The sequence below is a fragment of the Phalaenopsis equestris genome, unplaced genomic scaffold (genome assembly GCF_001263595.1).
Source record: "Phalaenopsis equestris unplaced genomic scaffold, ASM126359v1 Scaffold204453, whole genome shotgun sequence".
Taxonomy (NCBI): Eukaryota; Viridiplantae; Streptophyta; class Magnoliopsida; order Asparagales; family Orchidaceae; genus Phalaenopsis; species Phalaenopsis equestris.
This window is the reverse complement of record NW_018224007.1, coordinates 1-14832: the sequence shown is the minus strand read 5'-3', so window position 1 is coordinate 14832 and position 14832 is coordinate 1. Positions and strand designations below refer to the sequence as shown.

General features: G+C 40.2%; 1 protein-coding gene across 1 annotated transcript; it reads left to right on the top strand.

Annotated features, from left to right (window-relative positions):
• Positions 1 to 355: 355 nt before the first annotated feature.
• On the top strand, positions 356 to 7318 carry LOC110036264 (ER lumen protein-retaining receptor-like; the record flags this gene model as incomplete). The annotated part of the gene is made up of 4 exons (XM_020740668.1): positions 356 to 688; positions 1537 to 1677; positions 1759 to 1839; positions 7229 to 7318. Coding segments are annotated over exons 1-4 (606 nt in total), but the record flags the coding sequence as incomplete, so codon positions are not given.
• Between the last annotated feature and the right edge of the window lie 7514 nt (positions 7319 to 14832).

The window sequence follows — 14832 nt, the reverse complement described above, 5'->3', positions numbered from 1 at the left end:
GGGTGTAGCTCTTGTCATCAACTTTACCGAATTCTGATATAGAAGAATATGCCATCCAAGAATTGCTGAAGTTATCTGCTTTGCGTCTGGTCCATGCTTAAATTCATATGCTTGAACATATAGTTAATGAAGCACGCATCTTGCTTGTAAAAGCTACTGGATTTAGCTCTTGTATGAACTTTACCCAATTCTGATATAGAAGAATATGCTATTGAAGAATTGCTGGAGTTATCTGCCTTGTGTCTGGTCCATACTTTAGTTCATCTTCAACATATAGTTAATGAAGCATGCAGTATAACCTTATTGTGCAACTTTAAATTTTTTCCTTCATATTCCGTAACTGGTGTACCGCCAACGTTTATTGCTGTTTTATTTTAGTAATGTTGTTTTACTGATGCTTCTCTTATGTTCTGTCAATAAAATGGGTAGTTTCCTGCGTGATATCTGGCTCTTTGTTACTCACTGCTCATTTTTTCCTGATTATTTTGCAGGGCTTTCTCTGAAATCTCAGGAGTTGATGGCATTGTTTTTGGTGCTCAAAATTTATTATAGTTACACGAACTTTGATGTACATACAATACTCATTGCGGCCACATTGATAACAACTTTGTGGGTTGTCTATATGATGCGTGTTTTCTTGAAATCAAGTTACATGGTGCATGAGGACAACTTTCCAACGCATTATCTGGTAGATCTTACATTTTACCTTATGTTATGTTCTCAAAATTTTTGTGATTAATTTTATGTGTTTTTAGTACACAATACTTTGCACCTGTTAGTGCCGGCAAAAGAATGCATACATGCTTTTTATGTTTTTTTACCACTTTTGATATGACATTTGTACATTCTCTCTCTTTTTTTTTTAATTTAGGCAAGTAGCTATAAGATTCTTGAATTTGAGGAGTCCTCTGTAGAATCATATAATTTATCACCATAGACTAGGCAAATGAAAATTTTTTACCGGTCTGCTGCTATTCATATATCCTTGAGTTTAGTTAATGAAGAAAATGAATAAATAAACTTTCGTTGGTTTGTCAAATTTATTGATTTGCAGTTTGGAGATGTGTGTTTTAACTTTTTCTTTCCCCCTCTTTATTTTTCATATTTCATTATCTTGGAAATGAACTTTTTTTTATAAATTTTTTTGCCTTTCATGTTTCTGTTCGTTTCTATCATCCTAGCATTTGTCTGCGTTTGCCTGAAAATTTGAAGTTTTGGGCAACAGGGCTACATTCATTTTGAGTTTCACTTCTCTCTGCAAGTTTGGTGAATTTGTTTTATGATGCTTTACTTCATGCTGGATTACTTTTGCAGACGCCACTCCTGCAAATCTCATATTTGATAGAAGAGGTTTCTTTTAATTTAATTGTATGGCTTTTTGTTATTCTGATTTATTTTCCATGTACAAACTGACAGAGGTCTTATCATCTATTTTAATTTTTTATTTTTTCATATCTTGTGAACGCCAAGTCCTTGTAGCGAAGGAATTTTAGTTTTATCATATATAGTTTTCAAAAGAACAATTTGATTCTTCAGGTGATTGCATGTGCTGTTATGACACTCGTTGTTCATCCAAAGTCATCTGATGCATTGATCAACCGTCTCATCTTGGCCTTTGGATGCTATTTGGAAACAGTTGCAATTATGCCGCAGCTTCGCTTGATGCAGAACACCAAGGTCCATTATATTCTTTTGACTTATGTTATTGGTATCCTGATTTTACTTAGGAAATTCTGTTGCACTGATTTTCTTTTGCAGATTGTCGAGTCATTGACAGCTCACTATGTTTTTGCTCTGGGAGTTACTCGTTTTTTAAGCTGTGCTCGCTGGATACTTCAGGTGAAATGCTGAATTAAAATATTATTTTTGACTAGTATGAGTTTAATTGTTTACTGGCTACTATATGCCAAATTTATGGTTTTAGCTGGTGCATGGTTGTCTATATATTTGTTGACCTGCCATACTATACAATTTCCTTCTCACGTTATACTCTAGAAATATGTTCAACAGTGCTCATCAGTAATATTTAGTATCCACTTAAAGATGAATCTCTTTCTTCATCTAAACAAATTTTGATTTAGGTATGACAAGAATGTGTTGCTTACAAGCAGAGTTGACAATTTCATTGGTTACTTCTTGTACATGAGAAAAAGTGAGCTTCTTGGGCAATCATGAAACCAACGTCCCTGATCAAATAAAGGCGGGCGACCTAATGTCATATTTAGGCGACCCGGTCCTCGCAAGCAGGCACCAAAGGATGATAACTAAGCATTAAGGAGCCAAGGAAGCGTGGTAGGTCACTAACACTTGATGGCTACTGATTTAGGGCTGAGCGACTATAACCAAGCATGGACCGATGATTGACGTAGGCCACACTCACCAGCCCGTCGATAGATTGCAAGAATTGGTCGACCAGTTGGGCGGCGTCTGATACCACATGGTTAGGACCAAGGCTCATGGCCGTGCAACTCCAAGCTGGGGGTAGGTGGCTCAAAAGTCCAAAATCACAGTCGAGACGATGGTAGAAAAGGACCCAACACTTCATGAAGGCACTATTTCTCAAATATTGCTCTGTTACAAGCGAGCGCTTGAGTTGAAATTGTATATGGTCCCACCCAGGATGTCTTGTCGTGATTTTTTATTTTAAATAATATGACGAGTCTTATTAAGGGGGTCAACTCCTATAAATAGGAAACTTTGTATAGCTAAAAGGGGAAGATTCTCTTATTTTTTTCCTTCATTAAGAAGTCTCTATCAACTCATTGAGATTCCCTTTGTGCCTTTTTCACCATGGGGACCCTTATTTTCCTCTCTTTTGTGTGTGTTGTATTATAGGGGTGCGATTTAAAGACAAATATGAGTTTAACATCCTGAAAAATGCGGTGAGTATAAAAAACAAGAAGATGAACAATACAAGAGGAAGAATGTTATTGTGAGAACGCTGACAACATGGAGTGTACCAGAGATTTTGTGACCCAAGAGATCTAAGAACTTAAGGATCAAATGAGGGAGATGATCAGAGAAACACTTCAACAAGGAGCAGATTCGATACCCAACCAACAGTTACCCCAAATCGAAGATCTGTCCCAAATGCAGAAAGTGCACCCTCCCCGACACTAAGCGCGAGTGATGGGACGTACCATCCATATAGTGTCAGATCTGCACCTTAGGACCTAGGTAGACAGAGGCGCAAGAACGCCCAATGGACAACCCATGATAATGTTTTCTCTTGATGAATCTATGAAGCTAAAGCGCTTAAATGATTCAAGATCCCAACTCTAGAATCATACCGAGGGAAGACTGGCCTGGCTGATCATGTCGCCTCTTTTTGAGTTGATAGCCTGCTTACTAAGGGTGAACTACACAGTGAAGTATCGACTCTTCTTTGAACAATCACTTCATTCATGGAGTTCAAAAGGAGATATTTAGCCTTAAAAAAAATTCTCAAGCACTTTTACAGTTGTGATAGAAGCAAGAAGAATTATTGCGCCCGTTCATAACCCGATTCCAGAGGGAAATGTTAGAAGTATGAGATTTTGAGCCCAAGGTTGCACACATGGCCGTCGCCAAGGGCTGAGAGAAGGTCTTTTTTGGTACGCCTTGGCTAAAACGATCGAAGGCATTGACGGAGCTACTGGAACTTGCTAACGACCACATCTCAATAGAGAAGTATAACTTATAGTTTCTTGGAGATCTAAATGATCACAATCATATCCATATCCAACAAAAAGAAGTTCTCACGGCGGGGGGCAAAAAACCACCCGCCACGACCATCACCACATCCTCGGTATGAAGATGAACACTCCCAATCTTACCAGGAGGCACACACTACCGAAAGGATGGCCCAACAAAATCGAGGGAAAGCACAATACTGAAGGAGGTGGGAGGATCACACTCCATAAATACCACTACAACTGACTTACCACATCCCTCAACATACTCTGCTAAGAGTCTCAATGGTGAAAGTTGTGGAGGCTATCCAGAACAAACACTACTATCGAAAACCGGCTCCCATGAAGGCTGGAGGATATATCCGTGATCCAGAGAGATGTTGTACTCATCATTGAAATCACGGATACGACATAGTTATGTTGACACCCTTGGGCCCTAATTTAGGAGTTGATTGAAGGGGCTCAACCAGAGTAGTTGACCAACCTCCGAGGAAGGCTCCGAAGACAGAGGGGCATGGTGGGTCTGCCTAGGCTCATGTTATGCTCAATACAGGAGTCGTCCCTGCCATTCTAGGAGATGGTGTTGAGGCCTCCCAAGAAAGATTCAAAAAATTTTGCTCCGGCGAGCCTTATGTGGATGCCTAATTCCTGCGGCAAGTCGCTCAATATCTGCCCATCACATTTACCGATGAAGACCTGCCTCCGAAAGACAAACCCTACAACGATGTGATAATCGTTATGGCTCTAGATAGAAATTTCCAAATGGGTAGCATTCTTTTCGACACCAACATCTTAGGAAACTTCTTGTTCAAATCTTTATTCAATAAAATGTGTCTTGAAGCAGTATGTCTGTCAGCTACATCTTAACCCTTATATGGCTTCTCTGAGGAGAAGAAAAAAACCAGAAGCCTTGTGATTCCTTACACTGTCAACCTATTATTTGGGGAGAGGACGATAGATAATTCAATGCAATGGTTGACTGCATCGTATTTGACTAGCCTGTGACATACAATGCTATTATTGGTCGGCCTCTACTGAACACCTTCAAAGCAGTCCTCTCGATGTACCACGTGTCGGTAAAATTTTCTGGCAATGTAAAAATAATCATGGTACGAGGAGACTTGCAACAGTTGTACACTTGCTACTTATAAGTCATTAAAAATGTAATCCGAGAAACCCTGGAGTTGGATACGCAACAAGGGAGTGGCTTAGAAACCAGTGAGACCATAGAAGAAATCTCTGCCTACCCCGATGCTAAAAATAAGTCATTTCAACAAAGTGCGGCGTTTGATATAGGGTGTAGAGAAAACCTCCCCCGGACCCTCTGGGAGTACCGGGACGTTTTTGCTTGGTCAGCAAAAGAAATGCCCGGATTTTACATAGTCATGGCTTGCCACTGTCTCAACGTCAATCCTTTAGCTACTAATAAGATAGAAAATGAGATCCGAGACTTTCTATCTTGCTGAGTCAATCAAGAAAGAAGTTCAAAAGTTGTATTCAAAAGCTGCTGGAAGTTGGATACATCGAAGAGGTGTAGTACCCATATTGGGTAGCGAATGTGGTGATTGTTCACATGGCAATAAAAAAATGACGAATGTGCGTCGACTTTACCAGCCTGAACGCGGCTTGCCCAAAAGACAATTACCTCCTCCCACATATTGACGATCTCTTGGATTCAAAAATCTGACACTCAGTCATATGAGATTCCTTGACGCTTTTTTTTTGCTATCATCTGATAAAAATGTATCCAGACGATGCAAAAAAAAAAAAAAAAGAACGCGTCCGTAACAAGAGATTATTTTGTTATTATGTAATGCCCTTCGTGTTTAAAAACGTTAGTGCGACTTACCAGCTGATGATGGATGTACTTTTTTTGGAGAAAAAAGGAAAAAAATGTTAAAGTTTATGTTGATGATGTTTTAGTGAAAAATAAATCGATTAACATATAAATGACTTCAAAAAAACCTTTGAAACACTCGCAAAATTTAGTATGAAGTTTAACCCTCTCAAATGTACATTTGGGGCGGAGATTGAAAAATTACTTGGCTACTTACTAACTCTAGAAGGGTTCAAAGCCAATCTAGAGAGGATTCTAGTACTCATAGAAATGCCATCACCCAACAACGTCAAGTAGCTGTAGAGGCTGGTAGGTTGCATTGTAGGATTGAGTCGGTTCATCACTAAATAAGACGACAAATGCACTGTTTCTTCAAAGTCCTATGGATTACCAAAGGCTTTGTATGGACAAAAGACCATGAATAAGCCTTCAGATGGTTGAGAATATTTAACTTCACCATCCTTATTCTAAAGCCCAAAACCATATGACGAGCTCACATTATATCTCGGTGTAAGACCAGAGGTGATTAACTCGGTCCTAGTGCGAGAAGAGCTGGAGAAGTAATTCACGGTCTATTATGTTAGCCACATTCTGAGAGGGGCATAACTAAGGTATCCAATTATGGAAAAGTTAACGTTTTCTTTGATTGTTTAGTACAAAAACTGCGACCATATTTTCAGATGCATAAGGTGTGGGTGATCACTGACTATCCACTCAAATCAGTGCTAACAAGATCAGGGCATTTCTGTTGACTCGTTAAGTGGGTGGTAAAACTCAACAAATTTGATTTATCTTATATCCTTCGAACAACTAATGGCGCAAGCGTTGGCAAATTTTCTGGCAATATCCAGGACCAGGTGACAATGAAAATGAAATGCCCTCGTTAGAACCATCATGAACTCTGTAACACGACGAGGCATCAAACCAGTAAGGTGTGGGCCTAGGACTCGCACTAACGAGCCTGCCAGGGCAACATATCTACCATTTTGTCGAAGTAGAAAATTGAGGTGACGAACAACCATGTCGACTATGCGTACTGCGTCTCACATACGGGATTGGAGTGCGACATCTCACCATAAGATCTTAGTAGTCAATCAATTGAACGGGCAATTCAAAATGAGAGAGTAAACATTAATAAGATATATAATTAAAACTAAGGCAAAGATAGGGAAATTTGAATACTTCAGGATCAAACACGTTACTCGAGAAGGCAACAAAGTCAGACTTATTATCTAAGTGTGGTATGAAGTCGGGAATGAGCTTTCAATAGACATGTTGGAAAAGCACAACAGTTCGATCTCAGATAGAAAGAGATTAAGAGGAGAATGGCGTGGTATTACAATTTACATGTCAAAGAAGTAGACCTGGTCCTGAAGAAGGTCGATTCAGTGGCTCGTTGCTAAACCTTGGGAAAGCTCGACCAGACATAGGCCGGATCGTTCATCGTCAGCATGCCTGTACCCATGGAGCATACAAACTGTGAACTTGTGTCGACAAGGAAGTGCCATGCGCTTGGAACAGAGATGAAGTAAACATTTTTTATCCTTGAAATTTATGTACATTTGATTTTTCTGAGACATTGTAATTCATGGCACAATTGAACGGTAATTTTTTCCTTCCTAGAAACCAAAAGGCTTTTATAATTACATTATGAAAAAAAGTAGTCGCATACCAATGATGTGTTTTCTTACTTTTATCACAAAATAAACGCTTCATTCAGGTGCCAAGGGAGGAACTCACCGCATTGCTAACCAGATCCCAAAGAAGCGTCAAAAGCCCCCAAGAGGTGGAAGATAGCTTTCACCTGAAGGTATGGATCGTCCCTATTACAAACCTAGCCAGTGCAAACTAACTCAAGAAACTAGAGAAGGGGAGTCAGTTTCTTGAAGGAAATAAGCTTCCTTCACAGGTGAAGTGCAAAAGTTACATGAGCTCCGAAGGTGTCTGGGCAACCAACCATCCACTTCATATTCATCTGTCTCACAAGGCTTGAGCTGCGTAAAACCCTTCTACTCCTATTTGGAACATAGGTCAAGCCCCGACGCTTAAATTTTCTCCTCGCTCGCAAAAAGATCCACAGTGAGAAACACATGAATCATCCCAGCGGCGAGTTTAGATGCTTACCTCCGCGAATAAATCAATCAGATTGACTTAATAAGTCTAGTGTTAGGCATGGTCTGTCCATGACGCATTTGAAATAGTAAAGGAGTATGGGTAGTAGAAGATCCTCTTAAGAATTCCGGGGTAAGGCACGACCGGTTCAAGGGGACGATTTGATCGTAAAGGAGTACGGGCGGTATAAGGCTCGAGTCAAACACAAAATGAATTAAACACAACCATTCAACCACAACATTCCAAGCAATTCAAATTGAATTCAATTCACGCCGCACAATCTAGCACAAGGATTTTTTTAGTCGGAAAAAAAAAAAGAAAAACATATTGATAACAAAAACCAGGCATACACATGACGCATTTGAAATAGTCAAAAGATCTTTCCATTTCATATTCTAACAAAAAATAGTTTACATATAAGACCCCCCATCATACATTCAATGAAGCTCAGAGACTTCTTTCCTCCTCACCCTCAGTTTCAAACTCGGTGATTCTACTCAAATTGAGACATGGAGGACCATACCGAGAAAATTACTTGACACTTCACCAGGTGGTCCATAAAATACTGAATCACTCCACGTAACTTGGTATGGAGAGTGGCAATATATACAACGTTCGACGATTGCTTTTGGATGAACTCTTCAGGCATTCTTATGATAGTCATTCAATTAACCAACCATTTGTTATCCTCCACCAGGCCCTCGCAATAACACTTCCAAGTGAGAAGCTCCATCTCCAACCTCTCCAACAAATCCTTTTCTTTCAATGCAACCTCCCGCGCTGAAGCACCTTCTGTTATCTCACCCTCTAGAGTCACAACACACCGCTTTGACCTCTCTTTCTTCACCCTCTCTTTTCTTAGGCCCCTCAAAAGGCTACAAATGATTGTAATCAAAGTATGGGAAGCCTGTCAACTAACTGTTTGAAGGTAACCCACCTCCATCCCCTCAAACAAGGCATCCATCAAAGGGGAGCAAAGGGCTTTTTCCTCCACATTGAAGGCATATGTGGTAGCACGCGTAACTGAAGAGTTTCAGTCCTTGGCAAAGTCCATTGGAGCATAGCGACCTTCTATACTCTGCCACACATTCTACCTTTTTTGAGTGGAGCCCATTGAATGGGAGGCCTCCTACAACCAACCAATTGACTTCACTTTAAGATGGACATCGCTCCCACTAATGCTACCTTTCGCTTGCGCTAAGTCTCTGGGTGAGCCAACTCTTATGCTATCGGGCTGCTCAACGCAAAGTTTTCGCCCAGGGATCACATCTTCACAACATTATCTTCGCTTAGATGGGCGCTACCTTATTGGGGATGGCCTAGAGTAAGAGTGGTGAGAGAGGTGCAGACCGAGCTGCTCTACGTCCACACAACGATCTCGCGTGAAGTATCCCCGCACAGGTGGCTTGACTAGGCTTCATCGGCCACCCTGTGATCCTTGGACCCATCATCACCAATCCCCTCCTCTGATTCAGCTTCCGCGCAAGAATGTTATTCGCCGATCTTTCACAAACCCTTTCCTCTAAATCAAGATTAATTCATCTGTCCCATCTCTTTTAATAACTATGCTAGAAGGAGAAATAGAATACAAGTAGCTACCTATACCTAACAGGGCCAAGCTGCACAGTTCTTCTTGGTCTTCTCAAGCCAAGGCCACGTTCGTTTCCTCTTGAAGGGCATCCACAATTGCCCACTCCCCCTCGGTCATGAATTCGAAGGCATTCAGAGCTTACAATTCCTCCTCAGTCATGAATCCGAAGGTGTTTAGAGCTAACAATTTCCCGACGACGATGTTTTGCAGTCGGCCTTTGGCTTATAAGCTGGGCTCGTCTTGATCAATCAGTCACCTTCTATAGAGTCGAAGCAAAACTTACACTTCTAATCCTTCACTTTATTCTCCAAACCATGAAAACATACCTCTTTCTATCGCAACACAAACTGCACAAACTCGTCGGTGTCGACGTGCAAGGAAAATAGAATGTTGAACAACTTGATCAACCAGAGGATCTTCACTCTCCACATATAAAAGATCATTGTCATGATGATGGTGACTGAATGGGCATCAATTGAGTTGTAACTATTCCAAAGAAATTAAAAATCGATACCATCTCTACGCATAATTGCAACTTGAAGCCAAACCGGAATTGATCGTTGTAGAAAGCCAACATTCTTGCATAAAAGGAGTTGGGCCACTCGTCTTTCTTAGCGACCCACCCATAGATGAATGAATGGAGTGTACACATTGGATAAGTAATACTACTCTGCTAGCACAACATCCATCTTGAACGAGCAAGGAAGATTTTTCTTCACAAACTCCATGGGGTTGTACCGGGCAGGGGGGCATGACTGAAGGAAACATGATCAGTTTGGTGAGCGGAAGAAGCTTGAACGGAGGAAGCCACGATTGACTAAAAGGAATTGAGAGAAATATCAGAAAGAAATGGTAAAGGAGTAAAACCCTCACAGTTAAAACATCAGTTTTTATAGGGGTTAAAGAAGTGGTAACTGCCCAAAAAATTTACAAGGGTAAAAAGGGAAATGTATGTACATACATGTAACTTATATTTGAGGGGTATAATCGGTGTCACGTCATAAATCAAAATTACAAAAGCTTAAGTGTCAGATTTATTTATTAAAAAAACCTATTTTAACGAAAGGTTAGTACATTAACTGGGTGAAAGAAAAGAATTATACAAGGATCCGACATGACCTCAGCTGCGAGATAACAAAGTTCGAGGAGCCTCCTCAATACAAACTCTCCCCAATACCTAAATTGTCCTAGGCCACCCAAGTTGGCTGGGGCCTGAAAAACCAAGCACTACTCTTGCAAGCTTGTGAGCTCCCACTGTAAGAAGGCCTTGTCTCCACAACTCAGTTTCACACCCCAATCCTGCCAATCTTGTCATAAAATCAGCTAATCATGTAAAAGCCGCTACATACCCACTAGTAGGGGGTTGTCGCACGAACAACCTGTCACCTCACGGTCTGTCCCGAGTTGATCATTTTGCCCATCTCCCATTTGGGCGCAACCCCCGATGACAGTGCAATCACCCTAGCTCCGCACTCAGAGTATCTGACATCTCCACTTACTAGTTCTTCATCACTCAGGAGCATACCTTAAAACTCATTCAAATTCAAGGATGGCAGGTCGTATGGGCTATAACATGTGAGAATAAAATGAGTGACCTTCAACAAATAATAAAAAATCACCAAAAAACAATATTGTCCTTACCCATTGCTCGCAAGTGATCAAGCACATGAAAAAAGAGCGAACGAGTCATCGCCTTGAGCTGCTTGAGCAACCAGTTGTTGTGCTCATCAAAAGTCAGCTCGCCCAATGGACCTTCTATCCCAAGAACAAGAGCAACATGATCCAATTGAGGGATTGCGCATCCCCTTTTGCTACGACGATCAACATCTTTGAAACACTGGGGCGTCTCTTAGAATTGCATGGAGAGACCTCGAACGGTCAACAGATGGGTAAGCATTTTCAGGCACACAAGTGATGCCCTCATAGACCGCATGACAGGATCCCTACTGATCCGTCAACAGGGCATCGCATTTGCGTTTTGACTTACTACCTCACACATGCTTACCAAACAGGCCATAGAGGACTTTGGTTTGGACATTTGCTTGGGCCGCAATAGGCTTCTCCACGTGCCAAAATTTCTGACAATAAGAGTAGAATTAGGCGAAAGAACTAAGTCCTTAATGAAATTCAGGGGAAGTCTTATTGAAATATTTATAGGAGTGTGAGGCTCAAAACTCATGTGAGTATTTAAAGCTTTAAACATTTATTATTGATCTAGAAATAACTATTAATCTATTAATTCTCTTACATTTATTGCAGCATAAATTTCTAAGATTCGAGAGAATCAAAAAATTAAATATCTACATGAGAAAAAGTGAGCTTCTCAGACAATCATAAAACAATGACCCTGCTTAAATAAAGGTGGGCGATCAGATGATGTATTTAGGTGGCTTAGGAGTTGTCGTAAACAAGCACTAAATGACGATAGCCATGAGTTAAGGAGCCAAGGAAGCGCGGTGGGTTGTTGGCACCTAAGGGTGGCTGATCTTGTGTCGAGCGAACCAACAGAGCCGATTGACTACGACCAAAGTATGCATGATTGACATAGGCTACACTTTCCCGACCAACTAATAGATTGCAAGAATTTGTCGGTCTGGGGGCGGACATCTGATACCACATGGTCAAGACCAAGGCTCATGACCAGACATTTCAAAGCTTGGTTCTGATGGCTCAAGCATCCAAAATCATACTCCAAATGATGACAGGAGACCCAATGCTTCATGAAGACTCTGTTTCTCAAGTATTGTCGTTACAAGCGAGCGTTTGATTGAAATTGCATATGTTCCCACTCAGGACCTCTTGGCGGGATTTTTTATTTTAAATAATAAGTGTCTTGTCAGTGGGGGGTTTGACTCTATAAATAGGAAGCATTGTATAGCAAAGATGGGAAGATTCTTGTATTTTCTTTCCTCCATTAAGAAATATTTGTCAACTCACTGGGATTCATTTGCCTTTTTCTAAAAGGAGATCCTTATTTTCTCCTTTTTGTGTGCATTCTATCTCTGGGGTGTAATTCGAGGGAAAATCTAGATTTAACACTTCTCTATAGTAAATTCAAATGAGCCATCCATATATAATATAATGCATGCATGTTCATGAGCTGTTTTATTATAATTTTCCAGTGTATTTCATTTTTTTCCAATCTTCTGATTCAAGTACTCACAGGAGTTGTTCTCAACAATGAGTATTAAAATTATTAATTAAAATCTGCGAAAAATGAAGGGACTAATAAAATTATGGGATTTTAATATGTTTGGGCAATAATTTGTATGCTAATTAATAAATGAATCCCTTGTAATCTAATATGAAAAGGCCTACCATTTTATGTCTTATACACCTCTCACACACACACACTTTGTGTGTGTGTTTGCAAGTGTGTGTGTGTGCATACATATACATACATATATATATATAGAAAGAGCAAGTCGTGGCTCCTTACGCATTAATATCAAAAAGACGGTTACAATAGGTTAGTGGGAAACGTGGATCCCTGCTAAAAATAAAAAAAAATACATAAAGTCCTAAGGGTTCCATTTTCCTTAATACAACTCCACCCAAAAAAGGAAAATTGCTGGAATAAAAGTAACATTAACCTAAATATACATGTATCAAACCAAAACGTATACCCTCTATGAGCATGTATATCGAAAGAAACAAAGATAATAAAATCTGTATGCCAACCAATGACATCTCGAAAGCAGGAAATCACAACATGACCCAAAGAGTTCAAAACCTGCAACTCAAAAAGATTGAAGAAACAGTAAAGAAAGAATAAATCCAAGTTGTTAGAATAGAAATAGTGGTTCTCGTTCCTCCAACCCTCCAAACAACAAAGACAATCCAACTGGGCCTAGAAAGCCCACCCGTAAAACCAGTCCTATTGCTGTATCCCCCAAGTGCCATATCTCCAATATACAACCTCCAAACCATCATCCCAAATGTAGCAAAGTAGCCGCGGGCCTCCATGCTTAAAATATAAAACCAAACAAAAAACACTCAACACAGTCCCCCAGCCCGTAACCAGAGAAAGTCCCCAGCTCCACAACTACAACCACCAGCAAATATGGAGCCCTGGGCCTCCCAAATAAAAATAGATAAACCCAACACAGCTCCCCAGCCTGTAACTCGAGAAAACCCCAAGCTCGGCAACCACAACCAGCAACCAATAGGTAGCCTTTGGCCTCCCAAATAAAACACAACAGATATAGTAAAGGAGTCCTGAACCTCCATGCCAATGATAAAATACCCTTATCACAACAAATAAAATCACAAATAGCCATATTCCCAGAGCACCGCACCTCCAAATTACCCAGAAATGAGTGAGTGAGAGAGACGTACAGCCTAATTAAAACATGAGCCGATCCAAGCCAGTCAGCCACCCATAATTTATCAAGATGAGACATTTGTACGAACAAAAAGAGCATCAATATTATCACCAACCAGCAAAGTATAAAGGGTAGGGGGAGTAGCTCCCACCCTACAAATTTGACTAAAGCCACTCAAATTAGCAAGCCAATTCGAGGGTTGATTACCCTCCTGATAGACGAAATTCCATATAACATTCATATTAGAAACTAACCCTTTAATCCTCCTAATATAATAAAGAATATCTCATGGGGTGTCCATAAGGGAGCCATGGGCCTCCCAAATAAAACTCAACAGATATAGCAAAGTAGTCATAGACCTCCATGCCAATGATAAAATACCCTTCATCACAACAAACAAAATGATAAATAGTCATATTCCCAGAGCACCGCACCTCCAAATTACCCAGAAATGAGTGAGTGAGAGAGAAGTTCAGCCTAATTAAAACATGGGCGATCCAAGCCAGTCAGCCACCCATAATTCATCAAGATGAGACATTTGTACAAATAAAAAGAGCATCAATATTATCACCAGCCAGCAGAGTATAAAGGGTAGGGGGAGTAGCTCCCACCCTACAAATTTGACTAGAGCCACCCAAATTAGCAAGCCAATTCACGGGTTGATTACCCTCCCGTTAAATGAAATTCCATATAACATTCATATTAGAAAATAACACTTTAATCCTTCTAATATAATAAAAAATATCCCATGGGGTGTCGGCACCAATAGTTAAAATGTCAATCAAGATACGATTGTCACATTCAAAAATAATATACTTCCAACAGAGAGAATGTGCCAATAATGCAACAGTTAAAATAGCTCGAGCCTCAGCCTCAATAGGGGAGTCCGCATGAGAAGGAGAAGAGAAGAAGTGTATACACTTTCCATGGTGATTTCTAGCAATGTCCCTACATCCAACACTAGAGACTTTCCAACTCCCATTAATATTAAATTTAATCCACCCTCTAGGGGGTGGACTCCATTTGACCAAGGTAGGTGGAGGCAGGAGTCTCCTTACCTCCAAATTCGTATGCCCCAAAGCAAGGAAATAATTAATTCCCGAAAATAAAACTTTTTTGGAATTCTGAAATCTCCATAATTTATTAATGTAAATATATAGATAGATAGATAGATAGCTCACAAACTGTATGTATTGAGTTTGATGATTTTTAGTCTCGACTTATGTTGGAATGTAATAAATTGTTTATTAGTCTTTGATTTTCATCTTTTGAATGCATGGCTAGTTTTTCAATCAG